At 18.4% G+C, this 25,598-nt stretch overlaps 1 protein-coding gene across 1 annotated transcript in view; it reads left to right on the top strand.

Annotated features, from left to right (window-relative positions):
- LOC122717445 (acyl-CoA Delta-9 desaturase-like) overlaps positions 1–23,540 on the top strand; it is a 30,776-nt gene extending 7,236 nt beyond the window's left edge. The window contains exons 2-6 of the mRNA XM_043941498.1: positions 21,025–21,255; positions 21,496–21,626; positions 21,876–22,081; positions 22,510–22,695; positions 22,863–23,540. Coding sequence (XP_043797433.1) covers positions 21,051–21,255; positions 21,496–21,626; positions 21,876–22,081; positions 22,510–22,695; positions 22,863–23,178 — 1,044 coding nt within the window. The 5' untranslated portion in view covers positions 21,025–21,050 and the 3' untranslated portion in view covers positions 23,179–23,540. The remainder of the gene's footprint in view (positions 1–21,024; positions 21,256–21,495; positions 21,627–21,875; positions 22,082–22,509; positions 22,696–22,862) is intronic.
- The last annotated feature ends 2,058 nt before the right edge of the window (positions 23,541–25,598 follow it).

Raw genomic sequence — 25,598 nt, 5'->3', positions numbered from 1 at the left:
TGAAATTATTACTATTCGTGTTACTGAAATAGCATAATTAATTTTTTATATAAAAGAATAAGCATTATTGAATAATAATTAATGTTTTTTAATTATTGATAATATGAAATAATTGAATTAAATGTATTTATGTAAATTTTAAAGTTTTATAGATTTCATTAATTCAAAATTAGATTATTATATTCTCACTTTTTTTAATTTTAATATTTTTAAAAAAATACTCAGTTTATTAATTCTTCAATTATCAAATTTTTTCAATTTCTTTTTTTTTTCTAAATTTTTTAAAATGATATTATATTTCAACTTCTTATTCTCTTTAATTCCTTACATGAATTCTCTCACATTCTTCTCTTATAATATCTTTCTCTTATTTCAATTGGAAATATCTGATTTCTCATCTATCTCTACTATCTCACCTTTCTTTCTTTCAACAGTCATTATGTATAGTAAAGAGATTAAAATCAATTAAAATTTAGAATTCAAGCAATTTTTGTCTTTCTACTCTTCTAAATTTTTTTCGAAATTCAGATTGGCAAACAAATTTGTTTTTTTTTTAATTAAAATTTGAAGATAAATTGGTGTTTTTCATTAACATTTAATTAATAATCAAGAATGATTGTTTGTTGTATTAACTAATTCTTACATTTGTAGCTTTAATTAATTTAAAATACTAATATCACATTATCAATTATATCGTGTATTATATTATAAAGTATATTATGTATCGTTAAATAATTCAATAATTAACTGAATGTATATGTGTGAATTATTATCAGTAATATAATCTTCCAATGAAATTTAAATTTATTGGAATCAATTTTAATTTCTAATAGAAATATGTATATATGTAATATGTATATATGTAATATGTATTGAATTTGAACTAAATCCAGAATTTCAATAAAGAATACATGTTAAGAATGAAAATTTTGTATTAAATATTCATTAATAATCATTTATAATATTATCTATTCATTCAAATTCGCATATATCAGATTCATATTTGATTTTAAAAACGAAGAATCTATTGTATTGATCTTGTAGATTTTGTAAAATTAATTTGTAAAATTTAAAAAATTATTTTTAATATATAAATTGTCTAATAAATTTTTATTAATATTTTTCTTGTCATATGCATAATGAATGCTACTTTTAATGAAATTTAATTGACGAATTTGTTAACATTTTTATGAATATAACATGATATAATAAAGTCATAAAATTCATTAAAAATTAAAAAAAAAAATGTTAATTTTAATATTAATATTAAATATTAATATCAAAATTTAATATCAATATAATATTAATTTTAAGAATTAATTGATAATAATTAAATACAAATAAAAGTTTTTCAAATAATTTTATTGAAGTTATAAAAAAAAATTCTTATAAAAGTTTAATATATAACGACATTATATTTGTGTAGGATACATAAGGATACATAAAAATTATATAAATATTAACTTTATTTTTTAAATGAAAAATAATTTAATGTGATAATATAATAGTTTTTAATACACTTATATAACTCTCCATTTTTTTACAAAATAATAATAACATATGTTATACTAAAAAATATATGTTATATCAAAAAATCACTTTAGAAAATAATATAATTTAAATTAAGTATTTACAAAATAAATAACTATTCATTATTTCAAAAAATTATATGTAAAAGACATATAAGTAAAGTTGCTCATTTGTTCATTTTTTCCTTGTATTTTTTTATTTTTATTAAATTTGCAAATTAAAATATCTATTAAATTAATAATTTTTCGATATAAATAACTTACAAGAAAAAATAAATTATATAATTTTTTATACAACATAATGCTTTAAAATTATGATTTTATTTAAAAAAATAAAGTTGATCTTTATATGATCTATTATACATCTATTTGCAGAAAAATTAATATTATATAATAATTAATATTATATAATATATACTAAATAACATTTATAAGAAGATCTTTTTACAATTTTCAAGTAAAACATTCTAAGTTTTTCAATTAAAGAAAATACATTAATAATAAGGAAATATTTTATAGTATAGATTATATATGATATGAATAAAAAAAAAATATAAAAATATAAAGATCTAACTCTATTGATTTTATTTTATAATATATAGAAAAAAAATATATATTATAATTTCTTTTTTTTTTTTTATAATAAATTAAAATAAAATATAATATTCTCAATATATGAAATGAATACGAAAACTATTATAAATGAATATGAAAACTATTCATTATGAATACTTACAATTATTCTTAATAAATTAAATACAATTAGTAAATCTCTGGGACACTAATAATAAATCTAACGAACTACTTATCCCTTTAGGATTGTTCTTATATTTGAAAGTTAATTATCATCCAAACAAGGGGATTGGAGATGAGCCAGTATGTCCGTTTAAATAGATGATCATTTAAGATAATTAATATTTTTGTCAAAAAAAATATAAATATTTAGTAGAGGCATCAAAGCATCTAATCCAAACAAATCTCTAAGACAATGACATTATAATGTCAGTCTTCAAAAACTTAAATGTCATCACGTTTTTTCTTGCGCAAAATCATAAAATAATGCTATATATATATATATATATATATAGATCACAAATGTATTTTGAATTCTAACAATTCTAACATCAACTTTTGCATAGTATATATAATATATTTTTCGCAGACGATCTATCTATCTCTTTGAATATTTATGCAATGAATGTCAATTATTTATTTTACTTGCTTACTATAATATCATATAACTATAATAATAAACTTGTTGTATTTTTGTCATTTATTTGATCAGTTGAATTATTAAAAAAGAAAAACTTTATGTGAATTAAATTAATCTTCAATTAAATTAATAATAATAAATTAATAATATCTAATTAGTTAGATATTTATAGTTATTAAAAAATTTTTAAATACGGTTGAACTATTAAATTATTATTATTAGCTATATTTAATATAGATTTACATTTCAAATAAAATTTTATTATTAAGAAATTATTAAAATAAACATTAAATAGTATTATAATGTCCTATATTTTTATATATATAAAATTTTATTTTTGTGTTAATAAAATTTTGTATTAATAATTTCTTAGATTATTTTTTATAAAAATATTTCTAATAAAAATATATAATAAATAATATATAAAATATATATAATAATAAATATAATATTTCTAATAAAAATATTAGTGCATAATAAAAATATTACGCACCATAAGTCTGTCATTAATGACTAGATCGTACCGCTTTTGATGATGATAGGCCAATAATAATTACGTCAATACACATTGTATATGTATATGTATATAACACATACACACACACAAAATCTATATTATGAATTCTAGAAATCAATGCACGTAATTTTTCTCGCAATTTTTTTCTGTATAGAGACTACACAAAGAATGCGTAATAAGATTATAACATATAATGAATAATAATGAATAATAATGATTTTCACTTCCACATTAATATATAAGTCAATGGATGAGAACCGCTGATTGACATAACATGCGGACGAGGAAGTATATAAGTATATAAACTGAAGTTTCGCGATTCTCTCTCATACAGCATCTCGTTCACGTTGTTCACGTGTACACTATACCTTGTCGCGCACGTGATTAACTGTTACGCATGCGCGTTCATCATTGGCAAACTGGCGGGCAGCATAATATATATCTATTTAATCTTTTCAATATAAAAAAAATTTTTTTTTAGATATTTTATTCATTTATTTATAAGTATTCAAGTGATTAGAACAATTACAATTCATTAGATTAAGGTTAAATATGATTTATAATATAAATTTAGCAGGACAAATTTTTTTCAAGAATTACATAAGTAAACATTACGTGTACATTGCTACTGAATTATGTTATCTGTAATTATATAATTTGTAGCTGTTATTTTATAATTTTAAAAAATGAGATTATTATAATTCAAACTAAATTTTGTTATATTATTTACTATTATTGTTATATTTTTCATTGAGTTGAAATTATAATCAAAATTATAATCCATATCATAAATGTGATTTAATACATATAGAAATAATTTTATTATGATTTAGATTATGATATAATTTGAAATATGAAATATATAAATTTATGATGAAACATAAGATTGAAAAAACATTATGATAAATTTAATACATAACATTTATAAATAATACATACATTAATACATACATTTGATAAATAATATATACAAATTTTGTTGACAAACGAATTCGATCAGATTTCATATCGTTATCATTACGAATAACATAAATTCAGTGTTTGAAGCAAAATTTAATATGTATTTATTAAACGATGATTAATATGTCAGTTATATTTAAAATAACATAAGTGGAAAATAAATGAAGTGATTTGAAATTATTTTATGTTAAATAATATAACATAATTTCCTCGATTTGTTATGTTATATTTTATTTTATATGTTATTTTATTTATGTTTATTTATTTATATTTAGTTATGTTTATTTATTATGTTATATTATTAAAATTTCTAATAAAAATAGCAATAACGTATCTTTTATTGAAATATAAAAAAAATATATCATAAATTTTATTCATTTCGCATAAAAATATTAAATGTACTATAATAATTATATTCTTTATTTTTTTATTTCTAGATATATTAAATTTTTTATATTATCTTTTATATTTTCAAAAGATAAATATAAATTGTAATTCAAATTAAGTATATAACATTTAAGATTTTTGAAATATGTGAATGATTTTAAAAAAGATATCCAATTCTCTCAGAATTATCTTACAGCATATATAATTTGTCAAACATGGTTTTTTAAATATTTGAAGTTATATTTAAGTTATTTGTCGAATGTAAAAGTTGACATTGTTGAAAATATTTCTTGTAAACGAAACTAATGTGTTAGATAATAAACAATGAATGTGACTTATTAGTATTTAAATTTTATTAGATGGAAATTACTTTGATAATCATAGATAATGAATGTCTTTTTAATGAATGGAAGAATCAAAATCATTTTCTTTATCAAGTTTTTTGTAAAAATTTTTTTTTAAAAATTAATTTGTTAATTGTTAATTTAAATTAATATTAAATAATAGTAAATATAATTTATAAAATAAAAATTTAAATCAATAAAAAATCAATAATAAATATTGTTAATTTAAAAAATTGTTAATAATTTCATATATTTAAATGATAAAATATAATATATGATAAATACTCTTGATATTTTTTTCTTTTTCATACTTAAATTTTATCTCTTTTCATACTTCAATTCAAATTTATCAAAAATAATAAATTTATATCAATATTGCTGTATTCAAAAAAAAATTATTTAAGTTCAAACGATGAATTTAAACAATAAATCTAATTTCAAAGAACATTTTAATAATCTGAATCTAATTTAACTTAATCTACAATCTATAAAGTTTATTTAATAAAAATACAAAATAAAAATATAAATTTGATTTGAAAAGAATAATATTTATTAGTCTAATTTTTTGAAAATATTATGTTTTTAATATTAAATTAATTTTTAAATATTACTATTATATATCTATTTTCAGATTTAATGAATTTTTTGAATATTTTCGTATTTGATTGAATTTACTATAAATAATATATTAAATTTTTATTAAAATAAAAATTTTTAAAAATTAGAAAATTGTAATCTATAATTAATCAAAATTTATTAATATATGTATGAAATATATAGTGAAAATTTTTAAAAATTTACTTATTTGAAATCACTTTCTTAAAAAATTAAATGGTCATATTATAATCAATATATATTATGGATAACAAGATATATTTTTGGTTTATCAACATAAAAATTAGAATTTTATTTAGAATTTTAAATTCTAAATAATTTTAAATTATGCACAAGTATGATTACAAATTTTCATATATTTTTTTAAAAATAAAAATATATATATATTTATGGTATGAGTGATATTATTGAAAATGCACGCGATTAAATTTTCTCTTTAATGGGAATTAAATAATATTACCTTATATATAAATATATATATATATAATATATATAAAGTTAGAAAGATTGAATTAACGTCACCGATTACGTTGTACGTGTACATAGATTATTATAATACGCATGAATTTTAATCATGAAATATGTTGTATCAAGTTGAAAACATTTATTTATAATACTTTTGTTTATGATGTGTATTATTAGAATTAGTAGAATTCGAATGTTTATATATTTTTTTCAAAGTTATAGTTTCTCTTTTAAATTCTAAAATCATAAATATTTTCTGTTATACAATATTTATTGTTCTTGTGCCAATAACATAATAATATATGTACATGTATATGTAAATATTTATATTTTCGTGTTAGATTAGATTAATGTTAAATAGATATTTGTAATTATTTGTATAAAACTATTTGATTAATTAGGCATAAAGTATATTTTTATATAAATTAATTTATTACTTAGAAAAAAATAATATTAAATTAATTTTTAAATATTTGTTACTTTAAATCATAATGAAAATTTAATTCAAAATTGAAATAAATATATAACAAATAAATATAAAATATCCAAATTAAAAGTAGATTTTCTTTTTATTTATTATCATCAAAAATTTTATTTCTTATATTTCGAGTTCCTAAAAATTTAAATGTTTTTTATGTAATTCAAACCGTGACGGTTACATTTACTATTTGAAAATCAATTTCCTATTATTCGATCCGCTTTGAATTACAAATTAGTTTGTTTCTCCTTCTCGGACTCTTTTTTAATCTATCTTGCTCGATCTTTGACTCGATAAATTTGTGTTTTCTCGTGTTCATAATGCATAGCTGTCTGTCACACTCTACCTACATGGACACGTGGTCGTTTGCTGGCGCGCCAAGTACGACGCGGGAATACGTCGATACGATTGTAGTGTACTGTACAACCAGTTCTGTGTATTTCGATGGATACCATTCGCTAGTTTCAGGTGGCGAGAGCAAGCAACACGCAACGCGATTGGCTCAGGCCATCTCAGCTGAGCCGTAGGTCGAGCAACGTCAGAACTTGTCTGATTTTAGGTGTCCCTCTATAAAAGACTTATTCATTATTATCGATACCATTCTGTCAATCTTCCACGAAATAAACAATATTTATAGTATGTAGTCCTTTATATTAATGTTTTTTGTAGTAATAGATTTTAGATAGTATCAATGTATTGATAAAATCATTCAAATATCAATAAATTAAAATGAAGAAATACAATTAGTGACAAAAATAAATAAATATATATATATATATATATATACATATATAATATATATAATATATATTTCACTCTTTTATTTATTATTTATTATATTCATATAATATTTATTATTTCATATTCAATTTCTAGATTTTTATAATAAGTACATTTTTATAACAAATTTTTATACAATTTATTTCGTTTCTAAATAATTTAAGTATTAAATATTTGACAAAAATAGATTTTATATGATTTAATTNATAAATTGAATTTAATTTTAAAAAGAGAAAATATAATATATTATTATATAATATAATATAATATAATATAATATAATATAATATTATATTATATTATTATATTATATTATATTATTATGTAATTTTATTATATAATATAATTTTTATCACTTATTTTAAAATTAAATTAACTAATCTAATAATATAATGAATTTATAAAAAATATATTTCAAACATTTCGATTTAATTTTTTTTTCTTTTATTTTGATTTTATGTAAAATATAATTTGAGCATTAACAATAGTTTTATTTTTTTTATAATTATTATTTCAATTTTTAATAAAATTCAATTTTGAAATTTTTAATCTAAAAATTTAATTTAAAAAATAATGAAATATTAGTAAACTTATTAAAATTTTTTTTTAATAAGTTTTTTTAATACTATTTTTTAAATTAATAACAATTTCATTAAATGAATGTTGAATTAAGATAATCACAAGGAATTATTATTATTATTTAAATTATTATTATTATTTATATTCATATAGATTGACTTTTTTGAAATTACATTAATATAATTATATTAATGTATTAATATGAAATTTTATCTATGCAAATGAATCTATATTTTTTAACTAATATTAGATTACTTAATATAATAATATTAAATTACTCAAATTTTAAGAAATTAAAAAAAATTACATGATAACTAAAGATTATAGGTCAAGGATAAAAATTAGTGATGTAACAGATAAAATGAATCGATTGATCCCGTGTTGATTTTATTGTTTTTAAAACTTACTACTTTTACTATATTTTTTTAAAATATTCTGATCATATTACAATATGATATCAATATTCAGAAATATCATTTCATTTATGAAATAATGACATATAATTAAGTCTTAAAGCATTAATAAATATATATCGAGGCTCAAGTATTCTAAGTATTTTTTTATGTAAAAACATCTTTTTATGTAAAACATTTAAAAATTATGTAAAAAATGTTCAAATATAGACATAGATTAGATAAAATGGAGCTATTCTATTTTTGTTACAAATATGTATTTTAATTCTCTTTTATATATTTAAGCGTTTTGAGATATTACTTAAAAATAGACGCTTACTTTTTTATTTCAAATTGATATTATTTATAGAATTTTTCTCATTAATTTTTTTTAAATTAATATTATCCATTACCGTTTGATTATTTTCACAGAATCAACATATAAATGTTATGATTAATATGCAAATGAATCATATTGAAATGAATTATACTGACTCATCATTGATGAAATGATCTAGATTTTTATTCTTAATAATATAAATGCCAAATTATAAGCATGTAAATTTCAAAAACAAAAAGATATAAAACAGATAAAAATTAAAAAAATGTTTCGAAGTTTTATTCGAAAAATTACATAAATTTATTATATTATAACTAAATAAAATTTAGTTATAATAGTTTTATAATGTGTCTAATTTAATTTCATTTTATTATCTTGTTATTATTATTAATGTTTATAAAAATTACATTTAATACTCTTTAGATATCAAATCAATAATACGTTCCTATTCACAAGATGTTATCAGAAAATTAAATACGATATTAATTTATTTTTATCTTTCCATTTATCATTTCATTATAATTTCATTATTATAAGAAATAATATGTATAAATATATAAAATAATAGTAATATTTTGTAAGACTTGTACTTGATTTAAATAAAAAAAAATATTAAAATTTAATTTTTTTTACTTATTGAAAATTTTAAATATGAAGTGAAAAATCAAAATAATTGCTTAAATATCCGTATATACATATAATATTTGATTGACATTGCATGTTCTGCAAAAATTGCACATTATCTATTCTGTCAACTATTTAGAATTTTGTTTTGCTAATTAGTTGTTATTTTTAATAGAGAATTTCTATCATTTCTCAAAAATATTTTTGTAAAAATTATATTATCTAACATAAATAATAAAAATAGGCGTATACTTAAAGTTTACATGATTATACAACATCTATTATGATCTCGATCAACTGAATGCCTGATTCGATTCAAAACTTAAATATAGCCTCTAAAATGTAACCTTATTAAGTTTCAAACATCATTTATCTTTCTATATCAGTTAATATTCTATATTATTTAATATTCAGATAGATTTAGATATATATGTATATTTTTTTTATATGATATATCGCAAAGATTAATATCCGTTTTTTATATATTTATTGTCATATTATATCAAATAATAATTTCAATTCTTCATAATGATTTTTGTTGATGAAATCTAATGATTAAGTTCATTGAATGATCGATGAAGTTACAAGAGACATTGACCGCATAACCTTGACACTGATAGTTCTGATCATCAACCAAATGTTCTGCATATGTTTAACATAAATTATTTTTAGTATGATAAATAAATAAATATAAAGATAATATATAGATATATTATTTTTTGAAACAACTTCAATTCATGAAATACATAGATAAATATGTATTAATCAATTGTTTATATTTTTAAACATATTTTTTTCCTCATAATAATAAATATATATAATTAATATCATATTTGTGCTACATATATTGAATGTGACATAATATATGATATATAATAACGATAATCTATAAATAATCATTGTTAATGATTTCATATTAATAATTTGCGCCTCATATTAATAATTTATTTCTTCTTTTTTTATAGTATTATGTATATTTATAATAGTATTTTATAGTATTTTTTATAATATTATTAAATTTATTACAAGCAACAAAAATTAATATATTATTTAATATAAATATTACAATAATATTGTAATATTTCCTCATAATATTGTAATATACAAAACTACAGTAAATAATAAACTACAACTACTATATAATAAACTACAATATACTATAATATATTATTTGAAAAATGAAAAAAATAGAATAAAAAAAAATTATTGAAAAACACACAACTTTCTTAAAAGTTGTAATTTCATTATTAATTTATATAAATGAGATTAATTTACATGTATCTTGTTTTGATAATTTTTATCTTAAGAGCAAAAAAAATTATAATTTTAGACTGAATTATGAATTTCTATAAAGAAGTCAGAAATTATTTGATAAAATTATTTGATAATTATTTAATAGACATTTCTTGAACTTGTACTTTTATGCAAGATAAAAATCATAATACGTGTTCTTGATTAATATAATTTAAAATCATAAAACATTTCAAAAATTATTTCAAATAACAAATATATATTAAATTAATTTATAAAATAAATTATTATTAAATAAAATAATTTCATTTACGTAATAATTAATGAATAAATATTGTATTAATTTTATCCGTTATTTTATTTGTTTATTTTTAAATTTCATTATTAAGTCTATGATTATTAAGTTTTCGATAATTTGGTTTTCTCATTTTCATTTCATATCTAATTTTCTAATTCGATACACAGATTTTGAATTCTATGTGCACATACATATATCGACTTTTATGCATATATACAAATATTGAATAATAAAAACTAATAAATAATTAAGGAATAAAATATTAAATTTCTATCCATTTCATTTTTTCGATATTAAAGAATTCTATTTTCCACAACAATTTTCTTTAAAAGTAAAGCAAAAGCCTTTGGTGATCTAAAAATTTTGACACCATCTTATTTTTCCATTCTAAATCTACTCATGCTTATTTTATATCATATTTTCTCCTTTTATTTAACATTCTTTTCCTTTTATAATATTTCAAAATATTTCTATTCTACGATGCTTTTATAACTTTCATTTTTATTTTTTTTTTTTAAATTTTTTTCATTATTCTTTAAACATACTTTTTCAATTCTCCAATCTTTTAATTAAAATATCTCAAAGTTAATGTTATGGCAAAAATGCCACTTTATTTTAGTTTTAATATGAATTCTTATTATTATTTTTATTTTCTGTAAGATACAATATTAAAATTTTTTAATTAAGGTTTTAAAAATTAAGGATTGAATATGTATAACATAAAGCATAAAATTCCATAATACGTAAGTAATAAAATCATACATAAGAACTTAAAAATATCTATAATTAGAGAAGAAAATTTAAGAAAAACTTTAAATGTTTGACGACATATCAATCTTCTAATATTTCCGTTTTTTAATAAATCATTTTCAAAAATTAAAAAGTTATATATCTACACATAAGTTCAAAAAATCCATATATTAATAAAGTAAAATGAATATCTAATAATATTAAAATGAAATAATCCTATTTTGAGATGCTCAATTATTTCATTATAATATGTAAACATCATAATTAAATTAAAAATTCTCCGCGAGAATTGATTGTAATATTCTTATTATATTCTTATTATAATAAAAAAAAATTTTTTTCTTTATTATCATTTTCTAAATGTCCTTTATCAATATCTCTAAATCCTTTATCATCCAATTAAATTCTTTGCGTCAAAGTTAATATCATGACAATGAATATAATTTTGGTTTTACGATCTTTTATATAGATCAACAGATTTAGTAAAAAGTTTCAAATAGCATTGCGACATATCTTAGTGTTACATACTATGTAGTAAGAAATATCCTGTATGAATTAGTGGCGTTTAGGACAGCATGATGAACTTGCGTCGCAAGGAGGATGCGCGTCTCCCGATCCAGTTGCCAGTCAATAAATGAACTTGTTCGGGCATTGACTGGATATTTTGTCCTTTTTCTTGGCATTATTCTCTTTTATTTTTCACGGCATATTTTTTAAGTCAGCAATAGCTATTTTTCAAGATGTAGAAAGTGTTATATATAGTTTGCTAGGTGATATCCATATAAAGTCATTTTAATAGTACATAGTTGTTCATACATAAACAAGATCATACGTTAACTGTGATATTCTGTGATATTCTTGCAATAATAGTGAAAGTGTCATATCTTATGGACGATTTATATATTAATTTAAACGAAAAAAAATATATCATATCAAAAGGATATCAATTTATACTTTTAGAACATTTTTAAAGATTCCAGAAATCAAAACAAATACAAAAATGTCATTAAAATTTATTTATTAAGTTATAAATTGTAGTTAAATAAAATGAGATGGAAAGAGTGAAATTACTCTGTCTCCGTTACACCGCTATCGCACTTTGTTTCCATGTTACTTCATCTAATGTGAATTTATATTGCTACAACTTATATATATAATATATATAATAATATAAAATAATATTTTTACCAATATTTTTATATTTATTTAATTTTTGTATTTGTTTTGATTTCTAGAATCACTTTAAAGATATCCCAAATATTATTTGTATTAACATTTTGTATATGTATATTGAATGGAAGATGTTTGTTCAAATTTTAGATCAAGAAACGTTTAGTATTAAAAATTTATAGAAACTTGGTAATTATTAAGTCGTTAACATAGATAGATAAAATTTAATAGTTGAAATTAAGAATAATGTTACTTCAATAATTTATTACTTATTATTATAAAATCGCAATACTAAACAGCTAAGGTTACATGAAGAACATCAATATATCAAGTATAATAGTTAAATAAATATTATAATATTATTAATAATATTATTAATATTATTAATAATAAATATTATTCAAACATTTTAATAAATAATTATTTAGAGTAATTTTATTTTTAAAAAAATAAAAAAAATTTTAGCCATCAAGTGAATAATGGAAATTACAGGTAGTGCCAGAAAAAGTCATGATCAAGAAAATATTATTTTCGCGTCAATATCAATTTCATTTGGATATTTCGTTTTGAAAAAAATAATATATGAATAATTTTGTGTGGTAAGTTTTCATTGGAAATGTTTCGCGAAATTTTTATATGTTATATAATGTAGATAATGTTATATATTGATAAACTACTATGATAATATTACTATTTCGTTCCTATGGATTTGGTTAATTTTAATATCTTCTTATCGTTATTTCTTTGTTATATTAATGTTTCATATATTTTTTTAATATTTTTTGCATTACAAATCGATTTTATATTGATTTTCGAACGATAAAATTAAAAAATAAATTATTTATTTATTTATTTTAAATAAATAATTTAATCATTTAAAATAAATACAGTACAATATAAAAGTAAAATATTATTTATAAGATAAACCACAGATTATTTATAAACAGCTTAACAAATTTTATATTATATTAGTTCTTAATCTAGTTTCTCAGAACACTAACGTTCCGTGAACTTGTTACGAGTGTTCCGGTAAATTATGAAAGTATAATGTTTTCTTTTTTACTGTTATATAATTTATAATCCATAATTTTTAACAAAAAAAATATATTCGTACAACATTTTCATTGTTAATTTTATAATTCATATTAAAATATATTGAACGAATTTTTTTTTGATTTTATGATTGATTTTGTGAATAAAACTATTTACTTTTATAATGTTTGTAATAAAGAAAATTTTCAAAGAATATAAAATAAAATATATAAATATATAAAAAAATATTTTTTATACTAAGAATATTTAAAAATAATGTTATAATTGTAAAAAAAAAAAAAATATTGAAATCAATTTCGTGAGACAGAATTCTATGAGATTTTCAAATTCTTTCAAACAATTATTCGTATAGCTAAAGCGAATCTAAACGTATGAACGAATAAAATAATGAAAAAATTATTCATAAAATGAAGTTAAAAAATGAATTATGAATCAATGATTTTAATTATATTATTTTTTTGAATATAAATTAATATTCATATCTAATAATTAGATGTAACAATTTTAAAAAATTTCCTACTTATCTTTTGCTGAATTTTTGCTTCTATAATTGAATATAAATTTTGATTTCATTAAAAAATATAGTAATATTTTTTATATTCTTGCATTTATTATTTTATTAATCGTATCGTTTTTGATTTTGCATTTTTTTCTTTCAGTGAGAACAATCGAAGAGAATGTATTTCAATTTGAAGTTCTCATTATATAAAATATATTATTATTAAATATATTTTTATTATTATTTTATTATTAAATATATTTTATTTAAGCATAGTTTCTTTTAAGAATAAATAAGTATGTATGTTGGCATAGCCAATTATCGCATATATAATGACTACATATAATGAGCATATATAATGAGTCTAACTTAACTAAAATATTAATTTATTAAAATTATAATAAATTAATAAATAAATTAAAATATTAATTTATTAAAATTAACAGTGTTTTTTTCTTCTGTAATCTTTGAAATCATTTCAAATTTGTCAGATAGATATTATTTTTCAGATAGATATTATAACAATTCATCGTTACTCCTAATATCCACAATAAAGAATATTCATATAAATTTTTTTCTTTTTCGTTTTTAGATTTGCGAAAATATCTTTTGAATATTTTTGATTATTGTTATTATATTTTTTATCAAATCTTTTTGGATTGCTTGTAAAAAATTTTTTGAATTTTAAAAAATAATAAATCTTTTATTGAATGAATTTCTAATGTATTTTTCTAATGTATTTCTTATGTATTCTAATGTATTTTTGGATAATTATTTCACATAAGAAATTTAAATCAATTTCAAGAAGTTTGAATATTAATTGTTTATTTTATGTTGATTATAGAGCAATCAATTTTCTGCTTAATTTTTAAAATCATCTGTATAAATAGATATAATAAATTGTATAAAGACATACATATTACTTTATAAAATATTTTAAAAATCAGAAAGCTAGTTTCACTTTTTTTTAATGTAAACATTTATGTATAGTAGATTAATATTCCATAGAAATTTTAATATTCTTCTTTGTCAATAATAATAGAGTTAAAAAAATTAAATTAAAAAAAATTAAAAAAATTAAATTAAAATAAATAAAAATTAAAAATTAAATTAATCCATAAAAATTTTAATATTCTTTTTTTGTCAATAATAATAACGTTTCAAATGAATATTAACTTTTGTTAAGTATTTGTTCATTCTTTTATAAAATGGAATGGATAGTTTTTTTCTTTTTATAAATATATTTTGATATATTGAATTATTAGGATATTTTGCAATATTTATTACATAGTTTATATGAAGAGAAATTGGAATTTTTACATTTATTTAATATATTTTTTTAGAATATTTTTCATTTCAAGATAAGATTAATTTCAAAAAAAAGTTGTTTGATATTTGCAAATATTTTGTTTTTTTTTCTAATTTTCTGATAATTATTATTAAAATTTTCGATAAACAAATTTATTGATTCATATTCTGTAGTTAAATAGCTTATAAGGGAAGAATAGAGAAACTTTACGAAATTTTTTTGATATTTTTAATTTTTTTTCAATATGTATCATTTTTATTAATAGAATGTACATAATTCATCCAAGAGTTTCTTTCCTTGACTATTATTTAAGATATGGCTCATAATCTTTTATATTGTATTTTATTTTTTATTTACAAATGTTTTCTGAATACATTTAAGGTATGATTTATTAATGTTATTTATAATTATTTTGCAGCTTTTGTTCCATAATGAGATTGAATGTTTCTTACGTATTTATTGAATAAGGTATTGAATAAAGATAATTCTTACTTCATGAATTATATTGATAAGATTTTAAACTATTATATTAATATTTTCTTAACTTAATGTTGAGTAATTAAGAGTAATATTGCTATATTTGCCCATAATAAATTGAATAAGTGTCAGTTCCTTTTCTTTGTATTCTACTTCGGAGATCAATGAATGTTTGATATTTTTAGTATTATCCTTGATATCGTGATTGAGTCATTGCCATGTGAAATAGCTTTTCCCATTCATATTTTAATGAAATACTTAGTTAGGTTAATAGAATTTAATATTTTATTTGCAATTTTTAAATAGATGAGCCACATAGAGATCTTTAAGAAGGATTTTATAATATTTTCTTTAGAATTATTTTTTTTGTTGAATTCCCACAATGTTCTCTTCTAGCAAAATAAAGGATTCTAAAAAATTACTAATTAATTACCAACTTAATAATTTTGATGAATAAGTAGTTGTATAATATATATATATATATATATATATTTTCATCGGTAATAAAACTGAAGTTGTTTGAAATGGAATTTTTTTTTAAAAAATTATTTTTAACAATATATTGTCAGAATTGTGAAAGTTTTTTTCTATTTTTCAAAAAGAATAATTTTTAATATTTGCAGCAAAATTTTTTTTTTCTTAAAATTTTTCTTAAAAATTTCTTGAACAAATGATTTCTAAATTGATATTATTTATAAATATTTATTATCTTTCTAGATGTATTTTGTATCCAATATTTTATTCTAAAATTTCTATAGTTAATTTCTATTACATTTTGAAAAATATGTAAGTTAGAAAATTTTTCTTTTTTTTTAAAATTATGAAAATAAACTATAATTACTTTATTCATTTGAAGATATAATTATCATTTTTAATAATTCTTGTGCATTTACTTTTTATCTTATGATCATTTAAAAGTATCTTAATCATATTGCTGAGAGATTGAATATTTGTATGTATCAATGTTAATTTATATTTGGATTTTCTGTGGCATTTTTTATGATTTTTTAAATTAGTAATAATTGAAAGTATATTAAGAAAAACATCAGGTAATTTCACAAGAACAATAATTTTTTTTTAGTTTTTGTGTAAAATAAAGAAAAACTTTCTTCGCTTAATTTTCTTTTTTTATTGATTTTCATATTTTTGATAGTCATGATTTATCTGAAGATTTTTCCATTAAAAATAAATCTGCTTTTTTCTGCAACAAAATTTTGTTGTATTTTATGAATTGATTCGGAAATTATTTTTTTATTGTTTGTTAAATTTTTTTAATGAAGAATTTTTAATAGGAATTTAGAATATGATTCTAATTTTTGAATTATTAATATGTCTGATATTATTATTCGCTAGATAAATAGTAGAAATCTTTTGCCACTCTTTTGTCCTTCTTTTTTATTTAAATAGCAATTTATATTATTCCCTAATAAATTTATTCAATAAAAACTATTCAATAGAAATTTATTTATATTTTCGAGTTTTACATCAATTTGAAAATGGAAGATTCTTGAAAAATTACATTTGCGATAGTAGTTTCATATTTAATTTTGTCTATTCTTTTTGAATAACTTTATATGGTGTTACCAACATATGTTACAGAACATATAAAAATATTTAAATATTTTTTTTAATCTTTTTTTCTTATTCTAATTATTAATTATATTTTTAATTAAACTTACAGAGTTATTCTCTGTTTAGACGATTGTCAATAATGTATTTGTTTACTTGGAATACACATATATGAATATTAAATTCTTGATACAAATCGAATGTTCGATGAATCGGTTATATTTCCTTTGAAATTAATATAATTTTTAGTGAAATACTGTCAATGGAACAATAGAGTTTTGTTTTTTGTAGCTGATGTACTATTTTGTTTTAGTGTCATAATTGTTATTAGGAATTATCGGTATAGCAGTAACTAGTCAGTAACTGATTAATATAATTCGTATGATACTGCATATTGCAATATTCTTACATTTGTATTATTTTTGTTTATTTAATATTAACATATATCTATATTTTTCATTTTGTTAATGCGATATTTGAGTATATTGGCGATACTTTATTAAATGAAATTTTTCTTATTCAAAATTGGATTTCTCTCTTTTTTTTTTTTTATTTTTTTTTAATTTTTCTTATACCAGATCCGAAAATATTTCAGAAAATATATTGTTAATTTTAAATTATAATATTACTCTTTCAGATGAATATTTAATTGATTAATAATTGAAGAAAATATGTATCAAAAATTTTTTTGAGAATTACTTCATATATAAATTTCATCAAAATTATATGTGCGAGTTTGATATATTCCTTTATTAGTAATTTTGATATTCCGGAAATTTTTTTTACACATTATCGAATATGATTTCTAAAAAAAATTAAGAATCACTGTTTTATGTAATTTTCTATGCATATATATATGTAAATATATATATTTCTGTAAAACAAGATATTTTAAATAAATTTTTACTTTTTGTTATATTTAAATTGCAAAATATATATTAAATTTATCGAAATATGATTAACGAAATATATGAATATAATATGAATACAAATACGTATTTTTACTATTTTGTATTTTTTCATTTATATTTACATAAATATAATCTGAATATATTTTTTATTTAATATTTATTTTTTATTTAATATTTTTCTAAAAATTATAGAGTCTATGTAATGACATCAATTTTTTACAAGTACATATATTAGATATGATTAGAATATTTTAATTATAATTAGTTAGATTAGTTAATTAGTTAAATAGAATTCTATAGTATGAATACTTTTTACATATATTTATTATATATTCTTTTTACCAAACGTAATTTGACAAAAAAAATAAAGAAAATATATAAATATAATATAGAATCGCGACATCAAATTTATATTTAAAAAAAAGTATAATAATTAAAGATATAATCGAAGAAATTAATTGAAATAATAATTAATTAAATTAGGAATTTTAATATTTAGATACAGGTAATAGATGATTTGCATGTCGATATATGATAATTTTATATGATATATAATATAATATATATATATAAATGATATTATATGATAATATATATATATCTAGTTTTAAAAAGCATGACTTACTTCATTTTATTAAACCTAATTCAAATATGATTATACCGAATTTGAATATATATTTATTTATTATTATTTTATATATAAAGGATTTAATGAAAACAAAATATGTTATTATTATAAAATGTTATTAAAATATAAAATGTTATTAAAAAATATAAAATATTATTAAAAAATATTATTACAAAATAATAATAATAATAATAATTAGACAAAATTAAAAAATAAATATATTAAGAAAATTAAACATAATTTTGAATTTTTTCTCAATTTTATTTTAGTTTTACTTTTAACCATTATTTTATTATACATAAAAAAAATCAATCAAGGAAGCTTAAAAAAATATATTAAAATATATATATTATATATATAATTAATATAATGTAATAATATAATTAAAAATATAAAAATATAAATATTATCATAATTTCTAATTAATTAGAAAAATTAGAAAAACTCACGGATTTAAATCATTTTTCATGATGTATAATGAAAAAAATAAAAAAAATTTATAGTTTGACTCAATCTAGTTTGAAAAAAATCTAAGAAAATTAATTTATGCTAGCGTATCAAAAATTAAATATATTCTAATTTAATTCAAATCCAATATTCCATGAAATGGTTGGTTATATATATTTATTAATTTTTTTTTTTTTATGTATTTTTAAATTAGAATATGATCATAGTTTAAAATTATTTTTCAATTATTTACATATCAATAATAAATTAATTAAAAAAGTTCCGTTCAAATTCACTAAGAAATAATAAATTTCTCATATTATTATTTTATTGCAAGATTGTTAAATTTTTAATTTTTTTTAAGCTAATTTTTCCTTTTTTAAAAAAAAAGCCAAAATTAAATTAGAAAATTGAAAAATCAAATTGGAATATTTATTGAAATGCAGAATTATTAATTTATATTAATGTTAATAATAATAAAAAATTTTTTTAAAATTATTAGTTTTATAAAATTTCAACAAAAACCTTATAGAATTTTAATTATTAACAAAATTTTAACAAATAAATAATACGTAAATATTTTTAAAAGACTAGAAATTTTTAAAAAAAATTTAAAAAAATATTGCAATATCTATATTTATTCTTAAAATATTAATAAATAGAAAGTAATAAAAATATAAATATATAATAAGTTGTGAATCTCTATAATTATATTTCATTAAATATACAAAATACAATAAAAAATTATAAATATAAAATATTATAAATTGTAATTTTAATTTTAAGAAATTATTTTTTTTTTTAATTATAATTTTTAATTCTAAATTATTAGAAATTTAAATTTTAAGAAAGATAAAATTTGTTTAAAACATGTTTTGTAAAGAAATGGAAATATGAAATAATAGTATTATTTATTATTATGAATTATCAAAGATTGTTAAATGTAATAAATAAAATAATTCAAAATACTTTTTATACTCATTTACTTTATTTAATTACCAAAAAAGTATTTACTTTTGGTAAAAATTATCAAAGCATAATTATTTTATTTAAAAAATTTTTAAGAAAATATTTTAAAATCTTTAAAATATATTTACAAAATATATTTTTATATTCATTGTGTATACTTTATCTTTATTTATTTATTTAAATTTTATTTTTATTTATTTATTAAGAAAATAATCAAGATTTTAAAAATTTTATTTTATTTTAAAAATTGTTAAAAACAATTATTTTATTTGGAAAATTTTGAAACAATCTTTTAATGTGTCAATTTTTTAAAATCTTCAATAAATCAATAAAAGAATTTTTCCTTTTTTTTTCATTAAGTTCTATTAATCACTTTTATTCCATCACAAATAATAAAAAAAAAAATTCATAAAATCCAAATTTGCATCCTAATTTACAAATGTAATAATTTTTTTATATTTCCGTTTTAGAAATAGAAGAAGAATAGAAAGAAGAAATGGCACCTAATGTAACAAGTACTCCATCAGGTATATTTGATGGAGATAATCGTTCAGATCAAACTATAATCGAGACATCTAAAAAAAAATATAAGAAACACATTATCTGGAGAAATGTGATTATCTTCTCTTATCTTCATCTAGCCGCTGTATATGGATTGTATCTGGTTTTTACGTCTGCACAATTTAAGACCACTTTGTTTGGTAAGTGAAATAATAAATTGTTCAGTTAATTAACTTCTATACTATTTTAAAGTATTTTACATTGCAAATTTGATTTTAACAAATAAAATAATTTTTAATTGTGTTTATTTAAATATATAATGATATATAATAAGAAAAAAATTTATAAATTTATATTTTATATATATATATATATATATTTTATTATATATATATATATATAAAATAAGAAAATTTAAATGTTTTATTTCCGTTTTATAGCATTATTCCTGTACGTATGCACTGGACTGGGAATTACAGCTGGTGCTCACAGATTATGGGCACACAAGTCTTATAAAGCAAAATGGCCACTCGAGTTAGTACTAGTAATTTGGAATACTATGGCATTTCAAGTAAGTCATCAATTTATTAAATACTATTACTATACTATACATGAATTACATGTATTTAAATACAATTATATGAATTCAGAATAGGAGATATTGATATAAATTAATAAAATAATTTTTATAATTAAAAATTAAACTGAAAATTCTATCGTAATTTTTTTTTTTTTTGCGATTATTTTGTGATATCATAGAAGAGACAAATTTTTCTATTAAATTTTTAATTGCTATTCTTTCATTCAATTTTTTTTATAGGATGCAGCAATTCATTGGGCTAGAGATCACAGAGTTCATCATAAATACAGCGAAACAGATGCGGACCCTCATAACGCGACGAGAGGATTTTTCTTTGCGCATATAGGCTGGCTCTTGTGTAAGAAACACCCGGACATTAAAGAAAAAGGCAAAAGAATCGATATAAGTGACCTGGAGAAAAATCGTATATTGGCATTCCAAAAAAAGTATGACTTACTAATTCTTTTTCTTGATTAAATGAAATAAAATGTTTGACCTTTTTCCTATATTGAATAATAAAAAGTAATAGAAATATATTTTATATTCAGAGTGTTAATATATTTATTCATGGAGACCAAAATAAACATATAAAAGTAAAATATACAGAAATTAATTAAAGCTTACTTCTTAAGAATTTATAAGCATATTGTTACATGAAGCAAGACAAAGACAAAGTAAACTAGCGATGTGATAAAAATAGAGATGCTTACTCTGCCGCTTCATTTAATGGAAATTTAAATTACTTATAAGTTAGAAAATAAATTTCAATTGACTTCCAAAGATATAATGTTAATGTTAATGAATATATTAACATTCTGAGAAGATAAAAAATTTGATTACTACGTTCTTAATATATTTCATAATGTATTTACAGATACTATTTAATTCTGATGCCTCTATTTTGTTTCGTTTTACCGACTATTATTCCAGTCTATGGTTGGAATGAAACTTGGTCCAATTCATATTTCGTGGCCACAGTTTTGCGTTATGTTTTCGTGCTGAATATGACTTGGCTTGTTAACTCCGCTGCTCATATCTTTGGAAACAAACCATATGACAAGTTAGTGTGGTTTTCATTTAAAAGATACATATTAACGTCCTATATTTTTTTCTGAAAATGATATAATTAATTAGTTTAATAATAATTCAAAAATTCATTAAAAAAGGGAAAATAATAAACATAATGAAAGTAAGCAATAAATAAAATAATTCAATTATTTTATTCAGGTTTATCAATCCTTCAGAGAATAAAGCGGTGGCCATAGGAGCACTTGGCGAAGGTTGGCATAATTATCACCATGTATTTCCATGGGACTACAAAACGGCAGAATTGGGAAATTACAGATTTAATGTTACAACAGCTTTTATTGATATGTGCGCAAAATTTAAACTCGCATATGATTTGAAATCGGTTCCTTCTGATTTAGTGAAAAAACGAGTGGAGAGAACCGGCGATGGAAGTCATAATCTGTGGGGTTGGGGTGATAAAGATCAAACACAAAAAGATAGGGAAGTGACGATGGTATATCATAAGGCTTATTAAAATATGAAAAAAAGACCATTAAGAAACATAATTAACAATGCGAGCTAATTGTTCACTTATTTCCTATAAAACGATTGAACTATGGCTCACTTTGTACATATTTAGGGGGTAAAGGAACTATCTGGGAATCATTGGAAATATTTTGGAATATCGCTTAATATTTTTAATTACCCAGTTATATTAATCTTAGTTATACTCTATTTTTGTCAAAAATATAAATTTAAAACTATTCAACTATTCAGTAATGAGTAAAACATTTACATATTGTTTTGTTGTATTTTCATAAAAATTGATATGCACAGTAATAAGATTTCTCGTTTTTAGAAATATATATTAATGTATGTATTGCTATCGAAAAGAAATTTTTATTTTTACATTATTATTAAACAATTTTTAGCGTAATAGTTGTGCTGTAAATATCAATTTTTACAAATTAAAAGATATTAATCGATTTGATAACCTAATATATCGAAAATTAAATAACAAATATGTCGATTGTGCGATTGATTTGAGGTCATTTGGCGGGTTCTAAATGTCCTCAATAATCTCGCGAGAAAATCCACAGTGAGACATTTTCAACGAAATTCAAAATTGTAATGATATTCGCATGCGGAAATCATTTGAAATTAGATACAGTAGAATTGCGATAATTTTCTGAAAATGTTTGTCAGATTATCAAATATTTCGAATTCTAAGACTACATCTGAAATTTGTAATAAGAAAAAATTTTAAAAATCATAATAAATTAATAAATTAATAAATTAATACAATTTATTAAGAAATATAAAATAAGTATTTTTTTACAAAATATGTTTTGTAATATACTTATTGAATAACAATACTAACAAGCTAAAATAGAATTATGCGTTTTGGATTATTGAATATCATATTATCGAAATTCTACTGTATTCTTAAACTTATATTAATATTATAATATTAATATTAGTTCGTTAAGTGCTGTCTATATAATCTATAGATTTTTGATTGAATAATTTTCCTTTCCGTCTAATCCATACGTAAATTCTATTATTGAAAAATTCATTTTCTTTTTTTTTATTTACTGGTTTAATAATTTTAAAAATCGATGTTAAAGAATATAAACTTGAAAACTCTTTTAACATTTCTTATAAGAAAAAAGATGATTAGATGATAGTTATATAGATATAAACAAGACAATAATCTTTTGTTAAATAACTTTTTTCACATATTCAATAGCAAATTAACATAATTCTTATATTTGAATAATTCAATACTGATTTCTGTCTCTCGTTTTAATTTTTATTTTCCCGATTATTGTTATTTTTATATTATTTATAAATATTTTTTCTAAATATCGAAGATGTATCATAATAAAATCCCTCTTTCTTTGTTTTTTTTTTTTACTATTTATTCTCTTTCTTAGTATTTTTAATCACAATAATAGAAGTTTTATTTAGTAATTATAATTATCTATTTTTGAAATATGGGAATTCAAATATATTTCATTTTTCTCTCTTCTTCCATTTTTATTTGTTTGCAACACTTTAATTCTAGAAAACGAAAGCGTGAAACAAATACAAAGTTGATTTATTTTCAAATAATATTTTTTTTAATTATTAATTTTTTATTAACTGTACTGTTACCAAACTTCAAAACAATATAATTATTTTCATAAATTTGTTAGTACGAATGTACAGATTTTTTCTTTTTGTATTACAGAAAATAACATTCTTTGTTATTTTTCGAAATTAATAATTTATAATATATAGTATATATGTAGTATATGTAAAATTATAAAAAATATACCTCTTGTACTTCGTTATCTAATAATGATATTATATAAAAATTGCAGAAAAAAATTTACCAAACATTATTCAAAAGTAAAAAGAAATATTTCACGCTTTCTGAGATTAATAAATAAAAAAAAATAAGAATAAGGATACGGTATCTTTCTAATTTATTTTTTTCTAATAATTTTATTAATAAAAATGAATGAAAGATATAAAAAATTTGTAATCGACGATTTTCTTTATTGTAATAAATAAAAAGAGCTTGATTTCAAAAAGAAATAAAGAAAAAAATATAATTGATTTTTTTAAGAAGCAATGATTTTTAAACATCTTTAAAAATTATTACATCCTATTTTGACAAAATTTTATTAAAAGATTTTATTAATAATTGTTAATAATTTATGTTAATTTCTGATATAAAAATATTTTAAAACAATGTAAAATCGATGTAATAATTCAAACGATGTAAAATGAAAAAAATAATATATTTGGATATATTCTCAATTAATAAATAATGCACATTAATAAATATACAAATAACGCATAGGTTTTTTTTGAAGACTTAACTTAAATAAAGAATTTTTTTAATAATCATTAACTTATCGTTTTGACATTCAGTTGAATAATTTTTATGTTAACATAATAAAAAAA

This window comes from Apis laboriosa, unplaced genomic scaffold (genome assembly GCF_014066325.1).
Source record: "Apis laboriosa isolate Shangri-la unplaced genomic scaffold, ASM1406632v1 scaffold50_cov145, whole genome shotgun sequence".
In the NCBI taxonomy this organism is placed as follows: domain Eukaryota; kingdom Metazoa; phylum Arthropoda; class Insecta; order Hymenoptera; family Apidae; genus Apis; species Apis laboriosa.
Note: the sequence above shows the minus strand (reverse complement) of the source record. Positions and strands in the feature narration are given on the sequence as shown.